The following is a 27,211-nucleotide window of genomic DNA, read 5'->3' as shown; positions in this document are numbered from 1 at the left end:
TTCTATATGTGCTTATTCTATGATTCCTGTTATGTTTTGGTTTTGTACACCGGCTTCAAACAGCTGAAAATACTATATTTTTAGTTATGGAAAATATATTTCACAGCGTTTTAGATGGTACAATGATTCTCTACAGTATGTCGGGAGTCTAGTGGTTAGAGCGTTGGGCCAGTAACCGAAAGGTTGCTGGATCGAATCCCCAACTGACAAGGTAAAAATCTGTCGTTCTGCCCCTGAGCAAGGCAGTTAACCCACTGTTCCCCGGGTGCCGAAGGCATGGATGTCGATTAAAGGCAGCCCCCCCGCACCTCTCTGATTCAGAGGGGTTGGGTTAAATGCGGAAGACGCATTTCATTTGAATGCATTCAGTTGTACAACTGACTAGGTATCCCCCCTTTACTTGCTTGTTTTGTCACACAAATTGAAAATAGTTTGTCTATTTGAATTTTAGCAACCAGGAAATGGCGGTCCATAGTGCACTTTTGAACATTCTTGACCCTTATCAAGACCATCTCATAAATGACCATCTGACATCAGACCAGTGTCCTGGTGGCCACTTGTGCCCCTGACCCTGCAGTGCAGCTCTCGTTCCAACCTCTCACCTGAAACACAGCCTGTATTCTCTCCACCCAGAGAAGAGGTTGAGGAAGATAAGATGGGCCTGAGTGATGATGGAGAGAAAGAGGTATTTTTTAAAATGAAGGTGAAGAGAGGGTGAAAACCGCATGGGAGGAAATGGAGACAGCAAGGTGAGTTATGGGCTGGATGTTCTGGCTGAGGCAGCACATTGAGGCCTCCTCTGTCTGTGGAATGTAGGGAGGACAGTACAGAACGCTGAGCCAGGGCATGCTGTGACAACCTCCCCGCTCCTACTGCACACACTCACTCCTCTCCTCTTTTAATCCACTCCCTCTCTCCTCCTTCACTCTCTCTGTTTTGTATTAACCCTCTTGTCACTTTTCATTCCTCATTCACTTCCCCTCAACCACTGTCCATCTCTTCTCTCTCCTCTTTTCACCCTCGCTATCCCCTTCCCTCCTCTCCTCCTCCATCCTCTTCTCCTTCCTGTCCTCTAACTCTTCATCCTCCCTTCCCATCCTGTTCCACCTCATCTGATCCAGTTAATACAAACTGTAGCTATGTAGATGGAAACAGACGGGAGGTCTGGTAGTTCTCATTCACTCTGGCTCCATCTTGTCGTTGGCTCCATCTTGTCGTTGCCCCCTTTCTCCTTCATCAGTCAGAACTCAAACCATTATTTACATTTGAGTCATTTATCAGACGCTCTTATCCAAAGCGACTTACAGCTTCCCCTTCCTTTTCCACTCATACATCCTCTTTCAGAGCCAGCAAGAATGGTTTGACATTTCAGTTTTTGTTGGTGATTTTAATGGGGCTATGAATGTGGTTGTAATTGTGTAATTGTCTTTAATGTCAGTTAGTTGTTGAATGTTGAAGAGGTTTTAATGTTTCTACTCTGGGAACGTACACCATCCAAAGTAAATAAACAACTTTTGCGATGGATCCATGTTCTTAGAAATGATATCTTATTCTCCCTACCCTTTCTCTCCGTCTGTCTCTCTATGTTTTGTCTTTCCTTTGTTTAGCCAGTCTGTGTGTAGAGCGAGGGATGGCATGTTGGTGCAAGCAGCCCTTCCCCAGCTGGAATGCAGGGCTTGAGGTAGAGTATATGGAGGGAAAGGAGAAGGAAAATAATGGATACGGGCCCCAAGTGGCCTGCAAAAGACAGACCAACATGGAGAGGTGAAGGGATACGGGCCCCCAAGTGGCCTGCAAAAGAGCAACATGGAGAGGTGAAGGGATACGGGCCCCCAAGTGGTCTGCAAAAGACAGACCAACATGGAGAGGTGAAGGGATACGGGCCCCCAAGTGGCCTGCAAAAGAGGAACATGGTGAGGTGAAGGGATACGGGCCCCCAAGTGGTCTGCAAAAGACAGACCAACATGGAGAGGTGAAGGGATACGGGCCCCCAAGTGGTCTGCAAAAGACAGACCAACATGGTGAGGTGAAGGAATACAGGGGAAAGAGTAGCTATGTGTAGAATGCTATGTTTTAGAAATGATACACCTGTATAGTCAATGAATTAATTACCTACCTTGAGGTCAAAATGTTTTGTGATGGCAAATTACAATTTGTCGTTACCCATAAGCCCCTCATTTAACAGCCATCTTTGGGGTAGTGGGTTGAGCAAGTTAAGCAAACAAGATTTGACCTGTCAGTCAGCGCAAAGGTACACTTCCATTGATTTGCTACTTTGCTGTGTTTGCTAACACGTTCGCTTGTCCAGATTTGCCTTGCACAGACCATACACACACACCCACCTGACACAAGGTACACACACACTACTCTCTCTCATATACACACACACTACTCCCACCAAGTCCACAGTCCACACACCGCGCCCAAATTCTGCCAGTCCATTGGTCAATGCACCAGTCACTCAAGGTGATTCTACAGTGCCTTTGGCTATATTGTGGGGTTGACGGGGTGGACTGAGCTTTTGCCAGGCCCGAGGCGTATCTACTGCTGTGTGATTTATCTGTTGCTGGCAGGAGTCTGTGTTTTCTTGGTGTTAAAAAGGTGGAAGGTCCGTTCACTGACTTTCACACCCAACCCGTTGGACCAGCCAACGCTGCCAATTGTATCGGAACAGACAACAGGAACTAGCTTTTAGTTTTGAACACCATGAACGAACTAGCTTCAAGTTTTGGCTGACAAAATGTAATGACCGCCACAGCCCTAGTGGAAAACAGCTTATTTGTGAACATTTTGAAAATGGATGAATGTTTTCTCATAGTTATTTTAAATAGCTTACTACATAATTGTAAACCCCCCCCCCCCCAAAGATTAGAGAAAATGTGTAAAATCACCAGGATTTCAGCAACAACAAAAAATATTAAAGAGACGTGACTGTTTCTCAATGTAATGATAGTATGAAATGATTGTTATTTACTCGTGTAGTAAATTTGCAGTGTACATTTTTACATTTGAATCATTTAGTAGAAGCTATTTTACAGAGCGACATACAGAAGTGCAGTGAGAGCAATACATTTTCATGAAAATCATACTGGTCCCCTGTGGGCAACCCTGTCGTTTCAAGCATCCCGCTCTACCAACTGAGCTACAAATGATTTAGAATTATGTTCCAGCATCCCGACCATCCGCTCGGACAAAAATCGTCCCGTGGCTGAATCTAGTTGTCTACCTCTGGCCTACTAATTGACTAGTTTATTCACTGACTTTGACTGTTTTCTCTACAGTGACAGACGTACCACCAAGCCCTTTTCTGGTCACTGACTTTGACTGTTTTCTCTACAGTGACGGACGTACCACCAAGCCCTTTTCTGGTCACTGACTTTGACTGTTTTGTCTACAGTGACGGACGTACCACCAAGCCCTTTTCTGGTCACTGACTTTGACTGTTTTGTCTACAGTGACGGACGTACCACCAAGCCCTTTTCTGGTCACTGACTTTGACTGTTTTCTCTACAGTGACGGACGTACCACCAAGCCCTTTTCTGGTCACTGACTTTGACTGTTTTCTCTACAGTGACGGACGTACCACCAAGCCCTTTTCTGGTCACTGACTTTGACTGTTTTGTCTACAGTGACGGACGTACCACCAAGCCCTTTTCTGGTCACTGACTTTGACTGTTTTCTCTACAGTGACGGACGTACCACCAAGCCCTTTTCTGGTCACTGACTTTGACTGTTTTGTCTACAGTGACGGACGTACCACCAAGCCCTTTTCTGGTCACTGACTTTGACTGTTTTGTCTACAGTGACGGACGTACCACCAAGCCCTTTTCTGGTCACTGACTTTGACTGTTTTGTCTACAGTGACGGACGTACCACCAAGCCCTTTTCTGGTCACTGACGTTTGCCTACATTTTTTAATTAATGTCATTTTTCCATACCGCCTTTTTTGTTGTTGTCTCGCTTGCATTCTCTCTCGAGTTGGATGATAGATATCAATAGATGGTTGATTGAGCAACAGTAATCCGATTTAGACTATACCTCACTCCAAAGTCCTTCCTGGAGAAACGAGTCAACAGACCTGGCCATTGACATCAGTGTTTAGAGCAACCTTTTTACTCAATTCTTTCTTCTTACTCTTCCTTTCCCCTTCCTCGTATGTTTTTATTTCATATGGGCCTCAAAGCAGGACACTGGTTTCCTGGGAAGCTGTTTCTGACGGTGTAAGTAGTCTAGAAGTTGCCGATCTAAAACTGGGTCATATCTTCTCACCACCCTATTGGTTAGTTTTTATTTAACCTTTATTTAACTAGGCAAGTCAGTTAAGAACAAATTCTTATTGGCAATGACGGCCTACACCGGCCAAACCCGGACGACACTGTGACAATTATGGGACTCCCAATCACGGCCGGTTGTGATACAGCCTGGATTCGAACCAGGGTGTTTGTAGTGATGCCTCTAGCACTGAGATGCAGTGCCTTAGACCGCTGTGCCACTCAGGAGCCCACTGAATGATTCAGAATGTGATTTAGGCCGTATGAGTCCTATGGCGTGACATCATGTTTAGGAAGAAGACTTTAGCATGTCAAACAAAGGATCGTTTATACCAATCCAGTGACCTTTAGTTAATGTTTAGTGTTTGTTATACAGAATAGGATTGATGCAAATGCAATGTTTAGCCTAGATGTGTGTTTCTTCCATGGAATTTAGTTAATGGCTGAGAACGTGAGATAATGTTTATAGCCTGAGATAAAACCAGGTGACCGAGGTGAGTGATGTCTTGTAGCTTCTTGGCAGCTTCTTCCCAGACGTCAACGGTAGCTAAGATTCATAGTCGTCTCTGTCCGGTAGAAGAAGAAGCGTGTCTGACCGCACTTTCCACTCACGTCAAATCTTTGGCTATGTAAGAATGATGTTTATTTGTGTGAAGGATTACAACCTGTAGGCTGGATCTGTAGTCAGTGGTTTGATTTCTACCTGTAAGGCTCTATATGAGGTTGGGTTACATAGGACAGTGGTTCCCAAACTGTGGGGCGCTAATTTCACATGAATACACATTAGACATGGCAAAATGTACAGAATTGAACATTTGATTTAAAACTGCAAAATGTTCTTTGCACCACATGACAAAATGTGTAGAATTGCAGGAAAGAATCTTTAAATCTGCAAAATTCACTTCACCAACGAGTGGCGTGAACAGTGTGTCATGGACAGTGCTTGTGCACACAGAAATACATGTGGCGTGTGTGTGCAGGGGGCCGCGGTATGTTTCCCAATGCTGGGTGGAAAAGTTTGGGACCCCTGACGTAGGACACCAGTGCTAACTATATTAGCCTGCCTACAACAGCAATTAATTACTTATAGTTATTAGGATCATTTCCACCCAAATGGGCTCATATACAATAATGGATTAGGACTATCCACTAACTGAATTGCTGTACTTCATTTAAGTTGTCTTTGAAGCCTGATTGAGCCCACTGTCTTGAATGGAGTTTATTCTGAATAGAGGCCCTGGCTTTGGTCCAGTGATCTTGAATGGAGTTAATTCTGAATAGAGGCCCTGGCTTTGGTCCAGTGATCTTGAATGGAGTTAATTCTGAATAGAGGCCCTGGCTTTGGTCCAGTGATCTTGAATGGAGTTAATTCTGAATAGAGGCCCTGGCTTTGGTCCAGTGATCTTGAATGGAGTTAATTCTGAATAGAGGCCCTGGCTTTGGTCCAGTGATCTTGAATGGAGTTAATTCTGAATAGAGGCCCTGGCTTTGGTCCAGTGATCTTGAATGGAGTTGATTCTGAATAGAGGCCCTGGCTTTGGTCCAGTGATCTTGAATGGAGTTGATTCTGAATAGAGGCCCTGGCTTTGGTCCAGTGATCTTGAATGGAGTTAATTCTGAATAGAGGCCCTGGCTTTGGTCCAGTGATCTTGAATGGAGTTAATTCTGAATAGAGGCCCTGGCTTTGGTCCAGTGATCTTGAATGGCTGCCTTCTGATCTAATAGTTGTAAGCTAATCTATGGAAAGTTTGATTTCCATTCCATTACTTCCACTTGTCACCACCTCAAGTACGTAGGGCCCGAAGTCAGGTAGGACTGTTGACTCATGGCCCTAGTGTCGCTCTCACTACTGTTGCTTTCTCTCAATTAAATTCAAAGCTTTATTGGCATGGGAAACATATGTTAATATTGCCAAAGCAAGAGAAGTAGATAATTAACAGAAGTGAAATAAGTTTTATTGTTTAACAGTAAACGTAACTTCTGTGAGTGTAATTTCACCACCTACCCCGGTCTCTGTCTTCACCCCCTCTCTTTCTCTGTCCTTCACTCTGTTCCCCCTCTCTACCTCCCCCTCTCTCACCCCTTTCTCTCTGATCGGTATAGCCCAGAGCCAGGCAGAGGTTAGAAATAGCTCCTGGGAAAAGTCTCTACCCTGTTCTGGCCTCATTCCCCTCTCTCCTTCCCCTTCTCTCTCTTTCTACTCACCACAGCAGAAGCCACTCAAAGCGAGGCTCTGGAGCACCAGAGCTCCACCCCCCAGCCACCCTCCCCTCTCCCCCAGAGTGAGCGCTGTGCTTGGGCCAGACGGGGAGACGTGCTTAAAGGCGTCCGTATGCTTCCCATCCGAAACAGTTTGTACATATATTATGACATTTGGGTGGTCCTGTAGCTCAGTTGGTAGAGCATGGCGCTTGTAACGCCAGGGTAGTGGGTTCGATCCCCGGGACCACCCATACGTAGAATGTATGCACACATGACTGTAAGTCGCTTTGGATAAAAGCGTCTGCTAAATGGCATATATTATATTATATTATTTTGGGACGTTGTTTGTTTTGGTGTCCGGCAAGGTTTTTTTCAGCTGTTCGTGTGCACATTTTTTTTCTCTCGAGGCAAGCCAAAGTCAGTAGCCCACGTCTATGCCCCTTCGTTGGTGATTGGTCAAAAGTAGGGATTCTTCATTGAAGTGTTTGTCATTCAATGAGAGACTAATCGTTTTCATGCACATGTTTTCACTTGAGGAATACTGCACCAAACATCTTAGATGTGAAATTGTGAAGCGGAAGTCTTCTAAGGGATTATGTGAGCTAGCTGACCTGACGCCTTGAGAGGAGTTGTGCTCGCTGAGTGTGCAGATGGACCTGTACAGGGCCCTATCAGACCACTTCTCTCACTCTCAGAAAGTCACAAACAAACACACATAGATAGCAACTCACAGCACATAAACACGCAGGGGCTCTCTCTTGCAAACACACACGCGTATAAACACGCAGGGGCTCTCTCTTGCAAACACACACGCGTATAAAAATTGACTGGTGGAAATGGAATTGACCTTGACACACAATGATTGGAGCCCAAACCCTGACATACTGACACTTACACACACACACACACACACACACACACACACACACACACACACACACACACACACACACACACACACACACACACACACACACACACACACACACACACACTGGGAGTGATCTGGGCTCCAGAGGTCCCCCAGATTACTGTGTCTTTGTGAGTAGTGTCCATGCTACAGTAGTCAGCTGTAGCTGCAACCCCACCGGTCCAGCCTGAGAGGGGGGGGACAGGGAGAGAGACTAGGGCCCATATTCACATAGCATCTCTTGAGTAGGAGATTTAGATCATAATGAATTACATTATATGGATGGGGGGGCTGATCGTAGATTAGCACTATGAGATACTTTAATGGATACCAGTCCTGGCCAGAGAAAGGGGAGAATTGAGAGAAAGAGATGGGTTCAGAAGAGAAAAGAAAGAAAGGGAGAATGAGAGATGGTGAGAGACGTGTCTGAGGAAAGTAGGGAGAGAACGGTTTGTTGTATTCCTTTTAACTCATGATCATTTGTCATAACCTGACCTTCCTCCTTCTCACTGCCTTTTACTGTAGTAGGCCTATTTCAAGATTGCTTTTCTACTGTCTTTGTACTCTCAAAGTTGAGGATCGATATCAACCAAGTCTACATTGTCATGCCTCTATGAACTAGACCTCAGACTTTGGCCCAAACTATTAAAAACACCACCTCCCGTGTTCACACTCATTCCTGAAAGGTTGCTGGATCGAATCCAGCAACCTCGAATCCCCAAGCCGACATTGTAAAAAATGTAAAAATGTGTCATTCTGCCCCTGAGCAAGGCAGTTAACCCACTGTTCCCTGGGCGCTGAAGATGTGGATGTTGATTAAGGCAGCCCCCCACATCTCTCTTATTCAGAGGGGTTGGGTTAAATGCGTAAGACACATTTCAGCTGAATACATTCAGTTGTACAACTGATTAGGTATCCCCTTTTCCATGATTGGAGGTTTGCCTCAGTCTCTCACCAGTAACACCACCAGCCCAGTTGTGGTAAAGCACCGTCTCTCACCACCAGCCCTGTTGTGGTAAAGCACCGTCTCTCACCAGTAACACCACCAGCCCTGTTGTGGTAAAGCACCGTCTCTCACCAGTAACACCACCAGCCCTGTTGTGGTAAAGCACCGTCTCTCACCAGTAACACCAGCAGCCCTGTTGTGGTAAAGCACAGTCTCTCATCAGCAGCCCTGTTGTGGCAAAGCACCGTCTCTCACCACCAGCCCTGTTGTGGCAAAGCACCGTCTCTCACCACCAGCCCTGTTGTGGCAAAGCACCGTCTCTCACCACCAGCCCTGTTTGTGGCAAAGCACCGTCTCTGTTGTGGCAAAGCACCGTCTCTCACCACCGGCCCTGTTGTGGCAAAGCACCGTCTCTCACCACCAGCCCTGTTGTGGCAAAGCACCGTCTCTCATCAGCAGCCCTGTTGTGGCAAAGCACAGTCTCTCATCAGCAGCCCTGTTGGGACAAAGCACCGTCTCTCACCACCGGCCCTGTTGGGACAAAGCACCGTCTCTCACCACCGGCCCTGTTGTGGCAAAGCACCGTCTCTCACCACCAGCCCTGTTGTGGTAAAGCACCGTCTCTCACCACCGGCCCTGTTGTGGTAAAGCACCGTCTCTCACCACCGGCCCTGTTGTGGCAAAGCACCGTCTCTCACCACCGGCCCTGTTGTGGCAAAGCACCGTCTCTCACCACCGGCCCTGTTGTGGCAAAGCACCGTCTCTCCACCGGCCCTGTTGTGGCAAAGCACCGTCTCTGTTGTGGCAAAGCACCGTCTCTCACCACCAGCCCTGTTGTGAAGTCAAGTAGCTACATGTCCATCTACTGCTTGTCTCCCGGCCTCATAGTTTAGTTCCAAGTGAGGTTCAGCCAGACACAAGAATGTGGCCTTATCGTCTCAACATGTAGCCTATTAAACGCACTCAGCACGTTCTTCTGGCGTTGGGCCTCTCAATGCAACGAACCTGTCTGGTGAGATTATTGGAGGCCTGTGGAACATAAATCAGACAGCTAGCATGGCATTAGTCATGTAAACACCATACTCTGATTATCATAATCAGTCAAAAGTCCAAATCGAAGTATGCTTAATCTGCTCAGAAAACCAGGTTTTTAATCGATCTTTCGAATTATTAGGAGATACATTTTTACGATATAGACCATTTTAGATTTTGTGGCTATGGTAACAAGTGACAACCGTGGATCACCTCTACATAATAAGGCTGTGACGTAAATATTGTGTGGGTTCTTTTTTTCGCACTCCGAGGACTCTCCTCTCCACGGATTGGCTGCAAGTGGAGAAGGGGGGCTGGCAGTTGCGAAAGCCACAAATACGTTTCTCTTCAGGTCACTGTACATGAGAAAGTTGAAGTGTTTAATTTTAGAGCCTCGTCCGAGAGCGACGGAGTCGATAAAGTTTTTAAACGTTTTTCCATTCAAGTATGGTCGGAGATTACTGTTCTATTTCAGGCGAAAATACGGATATGCACTCACAGAGGAACGCAAAAAGCGGATTAAGTTGTAAAATGGTTCTTCAGGCGGTGGGCAAAGTTTTAAGGTAAAATAACAATATGTTTGAATGTCAGGTTTAAATGGTTTATATTCATCATACTTGTTGCGAGCCTTCTCCATAATGTGAAGACAAGGCAGCATTGGGCTCGCGACGGTACGCATGACAGCAGCATGCTTGGTTTATAGTGGAACTTTCCATGGGACAGCAAAAGGAACGTTCACTGTCTGATTTGGGAAATATAATTTTTTTGTAAAAAAAGATCTGCTAAGCATATACTTGACGTTTTAGATTTATTTCGGATTTCTAAAACGTTGGAGTACAGTTTGGATGAACTGTGCACAAAGCAGGCTATCGACTTGACACGATTCCGTAGTAGTAGCAGCAACAGTGTTTTCTAGCCATGTTGTGTGTCACGGCCAAAATGTTAGCAGTAGATAGCCAATACCTTCATTTTCATATCGGTAAAAGGTCGTCTCTGAATCAGTTCTTGGTTTGATCCGTGGCAGCAGAAATTGGATGCGCAAACATGTAGTTTTACAGACTGGTATCATAGATTAGACGTAACATAGTAAAAGTAAACCCGGGACAATCCAATTATCTTACGTTTGGTATGGTTACTTAAGGCAAAAACAAAAGGAGGGTGGTTGGTCGGACGTAAAACGCGAACGTCTAGCAATCCACAGGTTGCAAGATAATCCATCCACCTGAAAGGTGTGGCATATCAAGAAGCTGATTAAACGGCAACATCATTACACAGGTCAAGGTTTTGCTGGAGACATTAAAAGGCCACTCTAAAATGTGTTGTTTTGTCACGACACAATGCCACAGATGTCGCAAGTTTTTAGGGAGCGTGCAATTGGCATGCTGACTACAGGAATGTGTTAATTGCTTTACCATAAGCAGCATCCAACTTTGTTTTAGACAATGTTAAAGTACGTCCATCTGGACTCACAACTGCAGCTCTTCATGGATGAATCCTGGTTGTGAACAGAGTGGGGTTATGGTATAGGCAGGCTTAAGCAAAGAACAATGAACACACTAGCGTTTTATCTATGGCAATGTGATACTGTGACGAGATCCTGAGGCCCATTGTCTTACCATTAATTCACCGCCACCACCTCATATTTGAGCATGATAATGCACAGCCCCATGTCACAGTGTTCTGTACACAATTCCTGGAATCTGAAAATGTCCCAGTTCTTCCATGGCCTGCATACCCACCAGACATGTCACCCATTGAGCATGTGTGGGATGCTCTGGATTGATTTGTACAGCAGCGTGTTCCATTTCCTGCCAATATCCAGCAACTTTGCTCAGCCGTTGAAGAGGAGCAGAACAACATTCCACAGGCCACAATCAACAGCCTGACCAACTCTATGCGAAGATATGTCGTGCTGCATGAGGTAAATGGTGGTCACACCAGATACTAACTTTAAAAAAAACATGTTTTATCCATGCCCCTACCTTTTTTAAGGTATTTGTGACCAACATATGAATATCTGTATTCCCAGTCATGTGAAATTCTTAGATTAGTGCCTAATTAATCTATTTCAATTGACTGATTTCCTTATATGAACTGTAACTCGTTAAATTATTTGAAATTCTTGCATGTTGCGTTTTTTTTTCAGTGTACTTACTATTTTTTTAAGCTATTTTGCAACTACTTAGCATGTTATCTAACCTTAGCCCTTTAACCTAACCCCTAGCCTAGGAAATGTTATCATTAGCCACCTAGCTAGTGTTAGCCCCAACCAATTGGAATTTGCAACATATCATACGTTTTGGAAATTCGTGGTACTCTACAGAGTATGTGGACACCCCTTCTAAATAGTGGATTTGGCTATTTCAGCTACACCTGTTGCTGACCGGTGTATAAAATCGAGAACACAGCCATGCAATCTCCACAGACAAATATTGGCGCTGGAATGGCCTTACTGAAGAAGTCAGTGACTTTCAACGTGTTACTGTCATAGGATGCCACCTTTCCAACAAGTCATTTAAAATTTCTGCCCTGCTAGTGCTGCCCCGGTCAACTGTAAGTGTCTGTATAGTGGATCATATGAAATGGGTGCTGGACATCCACAAATTTAATACATATGAAACTTAACATATACTATGGATTGTCTTGGTTTACGTACAGAATAATACCAAATGTTCTGAGACCACGTTGCAAACAGTTTTATGAAGTCTGGCACTGAAGATACTTTTAGAAATGCAAATGTGCTGTCACCTTTCCCACTGCAAAGCTATACTTGCATAAGCCAAATTATACTGTTTTCTCCTTGCAATATTCTTCACAGCTCAGAATTTAAAAAGGAAATTGCTGTCTGTGTTTAGTTGTAATTATTACAGGCTTATTTAACTCTCCAGTTCCGTGTTAGGCTACCTCTGACTAGTGAATTGCTGCTATGTGGCAAAACCCCCTAAGCTTTACATGGCTTCCAGCACTCAGCGACTTCACGACAGATCTCCACTGCAAGACTGAACAAGAATGAGAGCAATGTGATACGCCTCCTCAACCGCTGTAAATAATTAAAGCCTCCGTTTTATTCAAACACTGCATATTTAGAGGTGTTTTAGATTGAAAGACCATCAACTCATTTCTTTCTCTAAACATTACAACAGCACTTATACATGCACTGTTACACAAAGCATGTTTTTTTGAGGTTGCCTGTTTCAGCATTGCATACTAAGACATAACTCAGACTTAAAGTGGGGCAGCGTTTTGAAAATAAACAAATTCGCTGGTCCCATTTTTGCAAAGAGTTATGGGAAATTAGAATCCCATTGTCTTAACCTTTTGTTATCTTCAACCTAGCCTAAAATCAGGAAACTCTTTTATAAACACCAAAATAGGCCGTCATTTGGACTCGCAGGCCAAGTATTTTGCCTCATCAACGTAGTCAGTTTAAATCTTGTGGCCCTAACCATGGGCCCTGTCAGTGTGGCCCTAACCATGGGCCCTGTCTGTGTGGCCTTTCCGTGTGAAGTCTTTGAGAGACATAATGAGGCTAATCCTTCTTGGGACAGAGTGGCCACACTGACATGCTGGCTGGTTTCTCTCTTAAGTTTCCCCTCTCTTACCTCCACCTCCATCACAGGAGTTTTTTCAACCAGCACAAAGGGCAAAAGCCTGGAAACACATAGTCCTAATAATGGCTTTTTTTGGGTCCTCCCAATAATCGGTATCGGTGTTAAAATCATAATCGGTCGACCTCAAATCAACTATATTCGCTAAGCTTGTCTGCATTAAGCACACTGTTACCAAAAAGTTATCAAATTCCCTCATTTGTTTAGGAAAAACATTCCCTCAGCCATTGCTCTCTTTGTGATGCACGTATGCATCGCATGCACGTGACCAATAGGGCCTGATCTATAGCATATCATAATCACATCAAAAAATTGGTTATAGCAAACTCTGAACACTGTAACAGCTAAATGGATGCCGAGGATGTGACAAACTCTAAACGGGAATGTTTAGGCAACTGGTTGCTCTTGAGGTAAATGGGAAGTCAGATGTGTGGAATAAATTTGACTAGTTGTGTAAAATACTGGAGCTGAAGAAAAATAAGGTGAGTGCTGTGTGCATATTATGTGTGCCAAACAGGGGCTGTTAAATTACAATCTACTTTTTCTGACAGTGTGGAACACTGTAAACAACACTAACCACATGATCAGCTTCGCAGAGAGTGTTACGTCTTTATCACAGAAAAGACTAAAAACAGTCGCATTCATTCGTGAATGCAATTTCCGAAATGAAACGGTTATTTTTTTTGTTTAAGCTAATTGTTCAAAGCTTGCTTTATTTGATTTTAAAACTAAAATGCTTGATTTGCATTTCAAATCATTAATTACTCATATGCTGTGTGATGACATGAATGAATGATGGATTGATACAGTAGCCTGTATGGAATATAGGCCTCAGTAAGTTACAGGATGCGCTCTTAGTTTTACAAGGCTGCGATACTAAGCCTACTAATGATAATGACATTACTTATTAAAATTATGATGATAATAATGAGAACAAGAAAAAGGAGCGTTTTATACATTTTTCGGGCGATTTGGAACATTGTAAGCGACACTAAATACATGAAATAATACCAGAGAGCCTGTCCTAACGGATCAAATGTTTAAGGCCTTTATCACAGCAAAGCAAAGATTAAAAACAGCCCAGTTTGTGAAATTGTTTGCAAGACATGTCGTTCCATGAGGCTTGGTGCTCACGGAATAAGGAGGCTATTAAACAAACACTCAAACAGGCAACAGAAGCAGGATCTGTCTTATTTCTATAAATAGATCATTTATAAAGCCAGGCACATTTAACAGTGAGGCTATTGATTATACACCTAATTAAGTTGGGGTTTACTCTCCTCACTTTACTTAGAGAAAACAGCCTTTGCCTTATTGTCTATTACTCGTTCTGCTGCTGCCTCCGCTGCATTCTTCTCAACACCAAAATGCTGGTTAACATTGCAATTATGCACATGGCAACATGTTCTAGGAAAAGGTGCAAATTCAACAGCTTTCTGATCTTTCAGAACCGTGAACAGCGACCACTATCCAATGCGGGAGAAAGCGCATTTGTTATAAAATAAATGTTTATTAGTGTTGCATAATTGTTCCTATGTAATATAACCATATACAATTTCAGTAGCACATGTCTTGGAGTACCATCCCCATGTCCACAATGGATTAGTCCACTCAGACATGCAGGAATCAGACTGGTCTCTTGTCTTCTATATATAGATTTTGTTGTTGTTTTCACTACTGCTCAACTGAAGAAATCTCGGTCGACCAACAGCCTATCAACCAACCAATCAACCAGTGGACTAAATGGGGTCAGCCCTACATTACTGTAGCGGATAACAATCTGTAAAACCTAACGGGTAACGACAAGTTCTTCATACCCTTGCCTAACTTAATTTACTTTAGAATACCACGGCGATTTGAAATTGGTTGATGCATGTGGCCTACCTACACGTACCGCCTTTAAAGGTTTGCTTTTATGACCTTCAAGGGGATTTTCCAGTGACGTTTGAGGAAGAAGAACAAAATGGTTATATGAAGTTAATAAGTAGGCCTACAGTATGCCTAGTTCTCAGCTCACAGGGAAGAAAGCACCATTACCCAACCTTGTTTCCTCAATAGTGAAACGGCTGAGGCAGGTTACATGGTGGTTGAAGTGGGTAAATTCATGTTGAGATTTATGGGTTAGGATAACTAGGGCCTGTGAGAAGACTGCACAATGAAATCCTGACTTTGTTCGAGTGCATGAAAAATCCCTCTTTATGTAATCACTGATATGACTGGATCGGTGAACAAGGTGTGGCGAAAACCTTGCATCTTGTGAAATCAGTAATTACTTCAAGGAAATGTCGGAAGGATATCTCGGTGCAATACTGGACCAGACGGGGCTAGGCCCCGAAGATGTTCTCTCTCTCACACGTGTGTTGTGATGTTGATGACCCTACATTGTGTCAGCGGGGTGGTCCCTTGTGCTCAGTATGGGAAGTGGTGCTCTGAATGGGGCTTAGTCCGATGGCTTACTCCATGCTCACCGGAGAAGCTATATGCTGAGCGCATTGTTGCAGTGTCACTTTTCGTCACAAAAAGGGTGTGAAATGGAACCTGCTGTAGCCCACTAGCTAGCCAGGTGCTTTTCCTCATCATGACCAAAACATGATGGCTTTCTATTTGTAGCTGATATGGGAATGAATACACAAGCAGCATATCAAACTGGGATAATGTTTGAGTTTTCAACGACAAGTAGAATAATATTTGCCAGGGCATATTTAAAAAAATATTATAAATCTGATTATTTCCCATGGAGAGGTGGGAAGCTAAAGGCTAGCTAGCTTGACATGTTTGTAGCCAGGCTAAGCAAGCTGGCCAGGCTGCCAGATAGCTACTACCAGCAAGGGAAGGTTACTCTTCCTTGCTTTACAAAACAAAAAAAACGTTGCTATCGCCCGTTGTGAATGGGAGTGGGAACGGCGAGGTGTTCATGTTGCCAAAAGGTGTTCTCTGCTGCCACCATGAGACTTTGGGTTCGCGCCCGGGAGGTCCGTGGGGCGACGCACAATTGGCCTAGCGTCGTCCGGGTTAGGGAGTGTTTGGCCGGTAGGGATATCCTTGTCTCATCACGCACCATACCATGATATTGGGGAGAAAAGGGGGTCAAATCAAAAAAATAAAAATGTAAGTGTCCGCTGCTCCAAAGATCCCACACGCATGTAGTGAACAGAGTGACGCTTATAAGTAACCTTATGGCAGCACAGAAGCATGGGGAGGAGGGACCTCGAGCCTCTAACACATTTTTGTAAGCGAGCCTCTGTCCAGTGATCCTCTGTGCCGTGAAGGGAAATGAATGTGACTGTGGGTAACATGGCATGAAAGTACATTCAACAAGGTTAATAAGAAAAAAAGGATGTAACAGACGTCACATGGCTATAGAAGACTTGCATCAAACAGGCCTCAGGACAGTTTGGCCGTGACTTCTAAAAGTCAAAGCAATCAGAAAAGACTGCCATTGTTACACATTTCCTCAGAGACTAGCTGAGTATGATACGTATGGAGATTTCTGCCCTCACTCCTGTATCTTTATAACCCAGTAATGGCTGTTATGGCTCGGCCTGCACCTCCTCGGTCTGTGGTTTTTCAGGGAAAAGAGCCATTGAGAAGTATACTCAATTTAGATGCCTGAAATAGATCTGTAGGTCTAACTGGAATCAAGGAATCTAAAGCTGATATTCTCAAGCCAAAGTTTGTCCTTACAAAATGGAGAAGAGCTGAGTGTATGCAGTAGGGTTCAAGCATCTTGCTCACGTATTGATCCTCTATTACAGTTGGGATGAAAACTGCCAATGGAACAAATATGTATCTACTCACTACTGTAAATCTCTCAGGATAAGAGCATCTGCTAAATGACTAAAATGCTAATGTCAGATCACAACAGGAGGAAGGAACCTTTTTTACTTTGGATTGATTCACTTTTTGTGAATCAATAATGTTATTGATTGTACGTTTGTTTATCTCATGTGGAACTGTGTTTGTCGCACTGCTTTGCTTTATCTTGACCAGGTCGCAGTTGTAAATGAGAACTTGTTCTCAACTAGCCTACCTGGTTAAATAACATGTAAAACATGTTTTGTCCTCTGACTTATCTTGGGGTTGTTTAGCTTTGTTGCTAGGGTTGTTGTTTATGTTTTGTCCTCTGACTTATCTTGGGGTTGTTTAGCTTTGTTGCTAGGGTTGTTGTTTATGTTTTGTCCTCTGACTTATCTTGGGGTTGTTTAGCTTTGTTGCTAGGGTTGTTGTTTATGTTTTGTCCTTTGACTTATCTTGGGTTTGCTTAGCTTTGTTGCTAGGGTTGTCGTTTATGTTTTGCCCTCTGACTTATCTTGGGTTTGTTTAGCTTTGTTGCTAGGGTTGTTGTTTATGTTTTGTCCTCTGACTTATCTTGGGGTTGTTTAGCTTTGTTGCTAGGGTTGTTGTTTATGTTTTGGCCTCTGACTTATCTTGGGGTTGTTTAGCTTTGTTGCTAGGGTTGTTGTTTATGTTTTGGCCTCTGACTTATCTTGGGGTTGTTTAGCTTTGTTGCTAGGGTTGTTGTTTATGTTTTGGCCTCTGACTTATCTTGGGTTTGTTTAGCTTTGTTGCTAGGGTTGTTGTTTATGTTTTGTCCTTTGACTTATCTTGGGTTTGCTTAGCTTTGTTGCTAGGGTTGTCGTTTATGTTTTGTCCTCTGACTTATCTTGGGGTTGTTTAGCTTTGTTGCTAGGGTTGTTGTTTATGTTTTGTCCTCTGACTTATCTTGGGGTTGTTTAGCTTTGTTGCTAGGGTTGTTGTTTATGTTTTGTCCTCTGACTTATCTTGGGGTTGTTTAGCTTTGTTGCTAGGGTTGTTGTTTGTTTTGGCCTCTGACTTATCTTGGGGTTGTTTAGCTTTGTTGCTAGGGTTGTTGTTTATGTTCATGTTTAGCTTTGTTGCTAGGGTTGTTGTTTATGTTTTGGCCTCTGACTTATCTTGGGGTTGTTTAGCTTTGTTGCTAGGGTTGTTGTTTATGTTTTGTCCTTTGACTTATCTTGGGGTTGTTTAGCTTTGTTGCTAGGGTTGTTGTTTATGTTTTGGCCTCTGACTTATCTTGGGGTTGTTTAGCTTTGTTGCTAGGGTTGTTGTTTATGTTTTGTCCTCTGACTTATCTTGGGTTTGCTTAGCTTTGTTGCTAGGGTTGTCGTTTATGTTTTGTCCTCTGACTTATCTTGGGTTTGTTTAGCTTTGTTGCTAGGGTTGTTGTTTATGTTTTGTCCTCTGACTTATCTTGGGGTTGTTTAGCTTTGTTGCTAGGGTTGTTGTTTATGTTTTGTCCTCTGACTTATCTTGGGGTTGTTTAGCTTTGTTGCTAGGGTTGTTGTTTGTTTTGGCCTCTGACTTATCTTGGGGTTGTTTAGCTTTGTTGCTAGGGTTGTTGTTTATGTTCATGTTTAGCTTTGTTGCTAGGGTTGTTGTTTATGTTTTGGCCTCTGACTTATCTTGGGGTTGTTTAGCTTTGTTGCTAGGGTTGTTGTTTATGTTTTGTCCTTTGACTTATCTTGGGGTTGTTTAGCTTTGTTGCTAGGGTTGTTGTTTATGTTTTGTCCTCTGACTTATCTTGGGTTTGTTTAGCTTTGTTGCTAGGGTTGTTGTTTATGTTTTGGCCTCTGACTTATCTTGGGGTTGTTTAGCTTTGTTGCTAGGGTTGTTGTTTATGTTTTGGCCTCTGACTTATCTTGGGGTTGTTTAGCTTTGTTGCTAGGGTTGTTGTTTGTTTTGGCCTCTGACTTATCTTGGGGTTGTTTAGCTTTGTTGCTAGGGTTGTTGTTTATGTTCATGTTTTGCTGGGTTGCTAGGGTTGTTGTTTATGTTTTGCTGGTCCAAAAAGTACAGCAAGAACATCTACGCCTCTGTTCCTGATGTTGTCTTGTCTCTTCTGTCGTCACTGTAAATACTGTAGGGTGGTTTTCCACTGAAAACACTGCTGGTCAGCTGGTGTTGCATTAAGGCCAGGTGGTAAGAAAAGCAGCATGTTTCTCTGGTGTGGATGGAGTTCACCTCCACATACCAGGGCTACATGGAAACCTGCTCAGTCGGCGCTTCAGAAATCCATCATAGCTACTCTTCAGGGAAAAAAGGGGGAAAAACTCCTCACATTGTCTGGCCTAACTTTGTTGTTTATGCTCTAAGCACAAGTTCTCCCTAAGTCAAAACCTCAACCATCATGAGGACAATGTGTTTTTCCTCTTTATTTCAGGGTTTTGGGGAGGGTTAGGGTTAGCTGATCCTAGATCTGTGCTCAGTGTGCTGGAAGCCATCTTGTTTACTTGAACTGTTTTGAATGGATGCTGAATGTTGTTCCCTGTCACAGATTGCATTAACCACTTCCATATGCCAATTGTTAGATGCTTCCCAAATTCACCAGGCAATTTAAGCAACAGTTGTGCAATATTGGGCTTGGCAGCAGGTTACACTGACTGAGGGGAAAGTAAATACATGGGTAAAGTTAGCAAAGGGGTAAGTCATACCAAATGTGCTTAGATTGCATACTGCAGTCAATGCACTAATATAAATGAGGAAATGCTCTTGTTCCAAGCCTCAAAGTAGCAGTGTGTTCGTGCCTCAGTGTAGGTGGACTTGGTGCATGTTTCGTTGTTCAGGTGATAACTAAAGAGTTAGCCAGCCATGTGGCTCCATTCCAAGGTTGTCTACTTAAATCCAGCACTGTTGGCATAATACACCGTTAAAACACTTCCAGCTAATTCCTCTGTAACGTGTGTTCCCAAGTGGTGGTGATGGTGATGAGGATGGTGGTGATGATGATGATGATGATGCTATTACTTGGAAGCAGGTTGTTGGGGCAGTAACAGCCATTCTTGTGTTGTACCTGCCAGAAGGCTGCCTCGTTAGTGGGTTATCTATTTTAGTCTTGAACACTGCACGTTCGGCAGCCACACAGCCTTTTTCTTACAGGCTTACAATACTAGTCGACTCCCAATGAGGAGCATTGGAGACTGCATAGTGGTAGATAAACCTGTGGATTTTCTGGACTTGAAGAGTGATGGTCACAGGCACTGAATGGTCCACATCTGAAACGATCCACAGAGGTTTCCAGAAACACGAACGCGGTCACTCTGTCCTCCTCTTCCTGAGTTTGTCACAGTCTACCACTTCTTTGCGGTGGGAAAGGTCCTATTTTCCCATGCTACACCAGTCTTCCCATGCACCAGTGGGCTGATTTTTCCTGGCCTAATTTAAAGTCTGGGACACTGCAGATAACACTCCTAGCTAATTATTAATGAGTCTCTCTCTTTTCTTCCCCTTCTATTTCCCTCTTTATTCTCCCTCTCCTCTTCCCTTTTCCATCATTCATTGTCTTTCATGTCGATCTGTCTCTCCCTCTCTGTGACCACAGACTCACCTGTCCAGGGTCAAGAGCCTGAGGCCTTACACTGCCCTCTCTAACCTCTCACCTGTCCAGGGTCAAGAGCCTGAGGCCTTACACTGCCCTCTCTAACCTCTCACCTGGCCAGGGTCAAGAGCCTGAGGCCTTAGACTGCCCTCTCTAACCTCTCACCTGTACAGGGTCAAGAGCCTGAGGCCTTACACTGCCCTCTCTAACCTCTCACCTGGCCAGGGTCAAGAGCCTGAGGCCTTAGACTGCCCTCTCTAACCTCTCACCTGTACAGGGTCAAGAGCCTGAGGCCTTACACTGCCCTCTCTAACCTCTCACCTGCCCAGGGTCAATAGCCTGAGGCCTTACACTGCCCTCTCTACCCTCCCACCTGTCCAGGGCCAAGAACCTGAGGCCTTACACTGCCCTCTCTAACCTCTCACCTGGCCAGGGTCAAGAGCCTGAGGCCTTACACTGCCCTCTCTAACCTCTCACCTGTACAGGGTCAAGAGCCTGAGGCCTTACACTGCCCTCTCTACCCTCCCACCTGTCCAGGGCCAAGAACCTGAGGCCTTACACTGCCCTCTCTAACCTCTCACCTGGCCAGGGTCAAGAGCCTGAGGCCTTACACTGCCCTCTCTAACCTCTCACCTGTACAGGGTCAAGAGCCTGAGGCCTTACACTGCCCTCTCTACCCTCCCACCTGTCCAGGGCCAAGAACCTGAGGCCTTACACTGCCCTCTCTACCCTCCCACCTGTCCAGGGCCAAGAACCTGAGGCCTTACACTGCCCGCTCTAACCTCTTACCTGTCCAGGGTCAAGAGCCTGAGGCCTTACACTGCCCTCTCTACCCTCCCACCTGTCCAGGGCCAAGAACCCGAAGGCCTTACACTGCCCTCTCTAACCTCTCACCTGTCCAGGGTCAAGAGCCTGAGGCCTTACACTGCCCTCTCTAACCTCTCACCTGTCCAGGGTCAAGAGCCTGAGGCCTTACACTGCCCTCTCTAACCTCTCACCTGTCCAGGGTCAAGAGCCTGAGGCCTTACACTGCCCTCTCTAACCTCTCACCTGTACAGGGTCAAGAGCCTGAGGCCTTACACTGCCCTCTCTAACCTCTCACCTGCCCAGGGTCAAGAGCCTGAGGCCTTACACTGCCCTCTCTACCCTCCCACCTGTCCAGGGCCAAGAACCTGAGGCCTTACACTGCCCTCTCTACCCTCCCACCTGTCCAGGGCCAAGAAACTGAGGCCTTACACTGCCCGCTCTAACCTCTTACCTGTCCAAGGTCAAGAGCCTGAGGCCTTACACTGCCCTCTCTACCCTCCCATCTGTCCAGGGCCAAGAACCCGAAGGCCTTACACTGCCCTCTCTAACCTCTCACCTGTCCAGGGTCAAGAGCCTGAGGCCTTACACTGCCCTCTCTAACCTCTCACCTGTCCAGGGTCAAGAGCCTGAGGCCTTACACTGCCCTCTCTAACCTCTCACCTGTCCAGGGTCAAGAGCCTGAGGCCTTACACTGCCCTCTCTAACCTCTCACCTGTCCAGGGTCAAGAGCCTGAGGCCTTACACTGCCCTCTCTAACCTCTCACCTGTCCAGGGTCAAGAGCCTGAGGCCTTACACTGCCCTCTCTACCCTCCCACCTGTCCAGGGCCAAGAAACTGAGGCCTTACACTGCCCGCTCTAACCTCTTACCTGTCCAAGGTCAAGAGCCTGAGGCCTTACACTGCCCTCTCTACCCTCCCACCTGTCCAGGGCCAAGAACCCGAAGGCCTTACACTGCCCTCTCTAACCTCTCACCTGTCCAGGGTCAAGAGCCTGAGGCCTTACACTGCCCTCTCTAACCTCTCACCTGTCCAGGGTCAAGAGCCTGAGGCCTTACACTGCCCTCTCTAACCTCTCACCTGTCCAGGGTCAAGAGCCTGAGGCCTTACACTGCCCTCTCTAACCTCTTACCTGTCCAGGGTCAAGAGCCTGAGGCCTTACACTGCCCTCTCTAACCTCTTACCTGTCCAGGGTCAAGAGCCTGAGGCCTTACACTGCCCTCTCTAACCTCTCACCTGTCCAGGGTCAAGAGCCTGAGGCCTTACACTGCCCTCTCTAACCTCTTACCTGTCCAGGGTCAAGAGCCTGAGGCCTTACACTGCCCTCTCTAACCTCTTACCTGTCCAGGGTCAAGAGCCTGAGGCCTTACACTGCCCTCTCTAACCTCTCACCTGTCCAGGGTCAAGAGCCTGAGGCCTTACACTGCCCTCTCTAACCTCTCACCTGTCCAGGGTCAAGAGCCTGAGGCCTTACACTGCCCTCTCTAACCTCTCACCTGTACTGGGTCAAGAGCCTGAGGCCTTACACTGCCCTCTCTAACCTCTCACCTGTACAGGGTCAAGAGCCTGAGGCCTTACACTGCCCTCTCTAACCTCTCACCTGTCCAGGGTCAAGAGCCTGAGGCCTTACACTGCCCTCTCTAACCTCTCACCTGTCCAGGGTCAAGAGCCTGAGGCCTTACACTGCCCTCTCTAACCTCTCACCTGTACTGGGTCAAGAGCCTGAGGCCTTACACTGCCCTCTCTAACCTCTCACCTGTACAGGGTCAAGAGCCTGAGGCCTTACACTGCCCTCTCTAACCTCTCACCTGCCCAGGGTCAAGAGCCTGAGGCCTTACACTGCCCTCTCTACCCTCCCACCTGTCCAGGGCCAAGAACCTGAGGCCTTACACTGCCCTCTCTACCCTCCCACCTGTCCAGGGCCAAGAAACTGAGGCCTTACACTGCCCGCTCTAACCTCTTACCTGTCCAAGGTCAAGAGCCTGAGGCCTTACACTGCCCTCTCTACCCTCCCACCTGTCCAGGGCCAAGAACCCGAAGGCCTTACACTGCCCTCTCTAACCTCTCACCTGTCCAGGGTCAAGAGCCTGAGGCCTTACACTGCCCTCTCTAACCTCTCACCTGTCCAGGGTCAAGAGCCTGAGGCCTTACACTGCCCTCTCTAACCTCTCACCTGTCCAGGGTCAAGAGCCTGAGGCCTTACACTGCCCTCTCTAACCTCTTACCTGTCCAGGGTCAAGAGCCTGAGGCCTTACACTGCCCTCTCTAACCTCTTACCTGTCCAGGGTCAAGAGCCTGAGGCCTTACACTGCCCTCTCTAACCTCTCACCTGTCCAGGGTCAAGAGCCTGAGGCCTTACACTGCCCTCTCTAACCTCTTACCTGTCCAGGGTCAAGAGCCTGAGGCCTTACACTGCCCTCTCTAACCTCTTACCTGTCCAGGGTCAAGAGCCTGAGGCCTTACACTGCCCTCTCTAACCTCTCACCTGTCCAGGGTCAAGAGCCTGAGGCCTTACACTGCCCTCTCTAACCTCTCACCTGTCCAGGGTCAAGAGCCTGAGGCCTTACACTGCCCTCTCTAACCTCTCACCTGTACTGGGTCAAGAGCCTGAGGCCTTACACTGCCCTCTCTAACCTCTTACCTGTCCAGGGTCAAGAGCCTGAGGCCTTACACTGCCCTCTCTAACCTCTCACCTGTCCAGGGTCAAGAGCCTGAGGCCTTACACTGCCCTCTCTAACCTCTCACCTGTACAGGGTCAAGAGCCTGAGGCCTTACACTGCCCTCTCTAACCTCTTACCTGTCCAGGGTCAAGAGCCTGAGGCCTTACACTGCCCTCTCTAACCTCTTACCTGTCCAGGGTCAAGAGCCTGAGGCCTTACACTGCCCTCTCTAACCTCTTACCTGTCCAGGGTCAAGAGCCTGAGGCCTTACACTGCCCTCTCTAACCTCTTACCTGTCCAGGGTCAAGAGCCTGAGGCCTTACACTGCCCTCTCTAACCTCTTACCTGTCCAGGGTCAAGAGCCTGAGGCCTTACACTGCCCTCTCTAACCTCTTACCTGTCCAGGGTCAAGAGCCTGAGGCCTTACACTGCCCTCTCTAACCTCTTACCTGTCCAGGGTCAAGAGCCTGAGGCCTTACACTGCTGTCTCTCATCTGGCTCAGGCCTTTCTCTTAATCTTTCTCTGCCCTCTTGGCCAACTTTTTTTTCCCTTTTGAAAACATTCTCTATCACTAAGCCACTTCCTGTCTCGCCTTTTCCCTAATTTCCTCATTTTCCAAACCCTGCCTCCTTCCCACATATGTGTGGTACAAGGAGGTACATCCTGGAGCAATTAGTTTATTTTAAGATACAGAGAACTTCCTCTCTGCTAGTACCCCTCCCCTGATACTCACATAGGACTGTGCCTGCTCTTGGTAAAGTTCTCCCAGGCAGGGTCTTTGCCATAAAAGGCATTGTATGCGTCCTGCTGACCAGGCTAGGCTAGATCAGACCAGAGGCCAGGGTCAGACATGTCTCTGGCTGGTGAATGGACAGGAAGTTGGCACTGTCTGGTACTAGGAGGAAACCACGCATGCCATAGACTATGTAGTCACGCTCACCAGCTGGGTCTCTTAAGACTGGGACTCAAATAATAGTGTTCAGGGACCTAGTCTAGCCAACATTAATGGGTTATTCAATCAGACTACTTGAAGTGTGTTTGTATTTGTCAGGGTTTTTGCGTGCATGACTTTGAAGTCTCAGGATTGTTTCTGGAGGAGAAACGGACAAGACTGAACACTCAGAGGGCCTGTCTTATTCTGGGAGGAATGCTGTGTGTGTGTGTGTGTGTGTGTGTGTGTGTGTGTGTGTGTGTGTGTGTGTGTGTGTGTGTGTGTGTGTGTGTGTGTGTGTGTGTGTGTGTGTGTGTGTGTGTGTGTGTGTGTGTGTGTGTGTGTGTGTGTGTGTGTGTGTGTGTGTGTGTGTGTGTGAGTGAGATCCTTTTTTTAAATTCAATAACCAAATTCGCCAACTCGGATTTGATTGAAGGTCTTTATAGGGGCCTGACAGTTGTGGGGTCAATAGCTGCATGGTTGACTGGATCTCACAGCTGTTGGCTCTGTCAATGACCCCCACTCTCTCCTTCTATCCCCCTTAGTTTATCACTCTCTCCTTCAATTGCTCTGCCTCTCTCTCTAAGTCCATCTCATTGCCTGGACAGCTGTCACCATCCTGGTCCCGCAGTAAATGCTCAAGAACTGACCAGGGACCAGCCCTGTCTACTGGTTTGTGTGTGTCTCTCATTTCTAATCTACAGCCCTCTAGTCCTCGGGACAGTGAGTCAGACCATAGAGCTGGGAGGTCCCAAAAAAATAAATATATATATTACAGTTGAAGTCGGAGGTTTACATACACTTAGGTTGGAGTCATTCAAACTTGTTTTTCAACCACTCCACACATTTCTTGTTAACAATCTATAGTTTTGGCAAGTAGGTTAGGACATCTATTTTGCTTGACACAAAGCCATTTTTCCAACAATTGTTTACAGACAGATTAATTCACTGTATCACAATTCCAGTGGGTCAGACATTTACATACTAAGTTGACTGTGCCTTTAAGCAGCTTGGAAAATTCCTGGAAATGACGTCATGGCTTTAGAAGCTTTTGATAGGCCTTGACATCCACAGGTACACCTCCAATGAACTCAAATGATGTCAATTAGCCTATCTTCACACTCAGTGCCTCTTTGCTTGACATCATGGGAAATCAAAAGAAATCAGCCAAGACCTCAGACATTTTTTTTTTTTTAGACCTCCACAAATCTGGTTCATCCTTGGGAGCAATTTCCAAACGCCTGAAGGTACCATGTTCATCTGTACAAACAATAGTACGCAAATATAAACACCATGGGACCATGCAACTGTCATACCACTCAGGAAGGAGACGCGTTCTGTCTCCTAGAGATGAACGTAATCTGGTGCGAAAAGTGTAAGTCAATCCCAGAACAACAGCAAAGGACCTTGTGAAGATGCTGGAGAAAACGGGTACAAAAGTATCTATATCCACAGTAAAATGAGTCCTATATCGACACAACCTGAAAGGCCGCTCAGCAAGGAAGAAGCCACTGCTCCAAAACTGCCATATAAAAGCCAGACTACGGTTTGCAACTGCACATTGGGACAAAGATGGTACTTTTTTGGAGAAATGCCCTCTGTTCTGATGAAACAAAAATAAACTGTTTTTGCCATAATGACCATCATTATGTTTGGAGGAAAAGGGGGAAGCTTGCAAACTGAAGAACACCATCCCAACTGTGAAGCACAGGGGTGGCGGCATCATGTTGTGGGGGTGCTTTGCTGCAGGAGGGACTGATGCACTTCACAAAATAGATGGCACCATGAAAGAAAATTATCTGGATATATTAAAGCAAAATCTCAGACAGTCAGGAAGTTAAAGCTTTGTCACAAATGGGACTTCCAAATGGACAATGACCCCAAGCATACTTCCAAAGTTGTCCTTAAGCCATTTTGCCACAACAAAGTCCAGGTATTGGAGTGGCCATTACAAAGCCCTGACCTCAATCATATAGAAAATTTGTGGGCAGAACTGAAAAAGAATGTGCGAGCGAGGAGACCTACAAACCTGACTCAGTTACACCAGCTTTGTCAGGAGGAATGGGGCAAAATTCACCCAACTTATTGTGGGAAGCTTGTGGAAGGCTACCTGAAACGTTTGACCCAAGTTAAACAATTTAAAGGCAATGCTACCAAATACTAATTGAGTGTATGTAGACTTCTGACCCACTGGGAATGTGATTAACTAAATAAAAGCTGAAATAAATCATTGTCTGCTATTATTCTGACATTTCACATTCTTAAAATAAAGTGGTGATTCTAACTGATGGGTCAGAAGTTTACATACACTATACGCCTATGTACATGGTCCATATAAATCTGCCGTTTCCAACTCCAATAGTCATTTACAACATTAACAATGTCAACACTGTATTTCTGGTCAATTTGATGTTATTTTAATGGACAATAAATGTGCTTTCAAAAACAAGGATATTTTTAAGAGAACTCAAACTTTTGAATGGTATTGTATT

General features: G+C 45.6%; 1 protein-coding gene across 6 annotated transcripts in view; it reads left to right on the top strand.

The window, feature by feature from the left end:
- Window positions 1-27,211, top strand: part of LOC124037572 (MOB kinase activator 2-like) — a 116,303-nt gene that overhangs the window by 75,031 nt on the left and 14,061 nt on the right. Inside the window, exon 1 of one of the 6 annotated variants that reach the window (XM_046352405.1) lies at window positions 1,653-1,681. The exons of 3 other annotated variants lie outside the window; for them this stretch is intronic. In XM_046352405.1, the coding sequence (XP_046208361.1) occupies window positions 1,668-1,681 (14 nt within the window). In that variant the 5' untranslated portion in view covers window positions 1,653-1,667. 2 more of the 6 variants (XM_046352400.1, XM_046352404.1) reach the window with 2 other exon arrangements.

Source organism: Oncorhynchus gorbuscha, linkage group LG06 (genome assembly GCF_021184085.1).
Source record: "Oncorhynchus gorbuscha isolate QuinsamMale2020 ecotype Even-year linkage group LG06, OgorEven_v1.0, whole genome shotgun sequence".
Lineage (NCBI taxonomy): Eukaryota > Metazoa > Chordata > Actinopteri > Salmoniformes > Salmonidae > Oncorhynchus > Oncorhynchus gorbuscha.
Note: the sequence above shows the minus strand (reverse complement) of the source record. Positions and strands in the feature narration are given on the sequence as shown.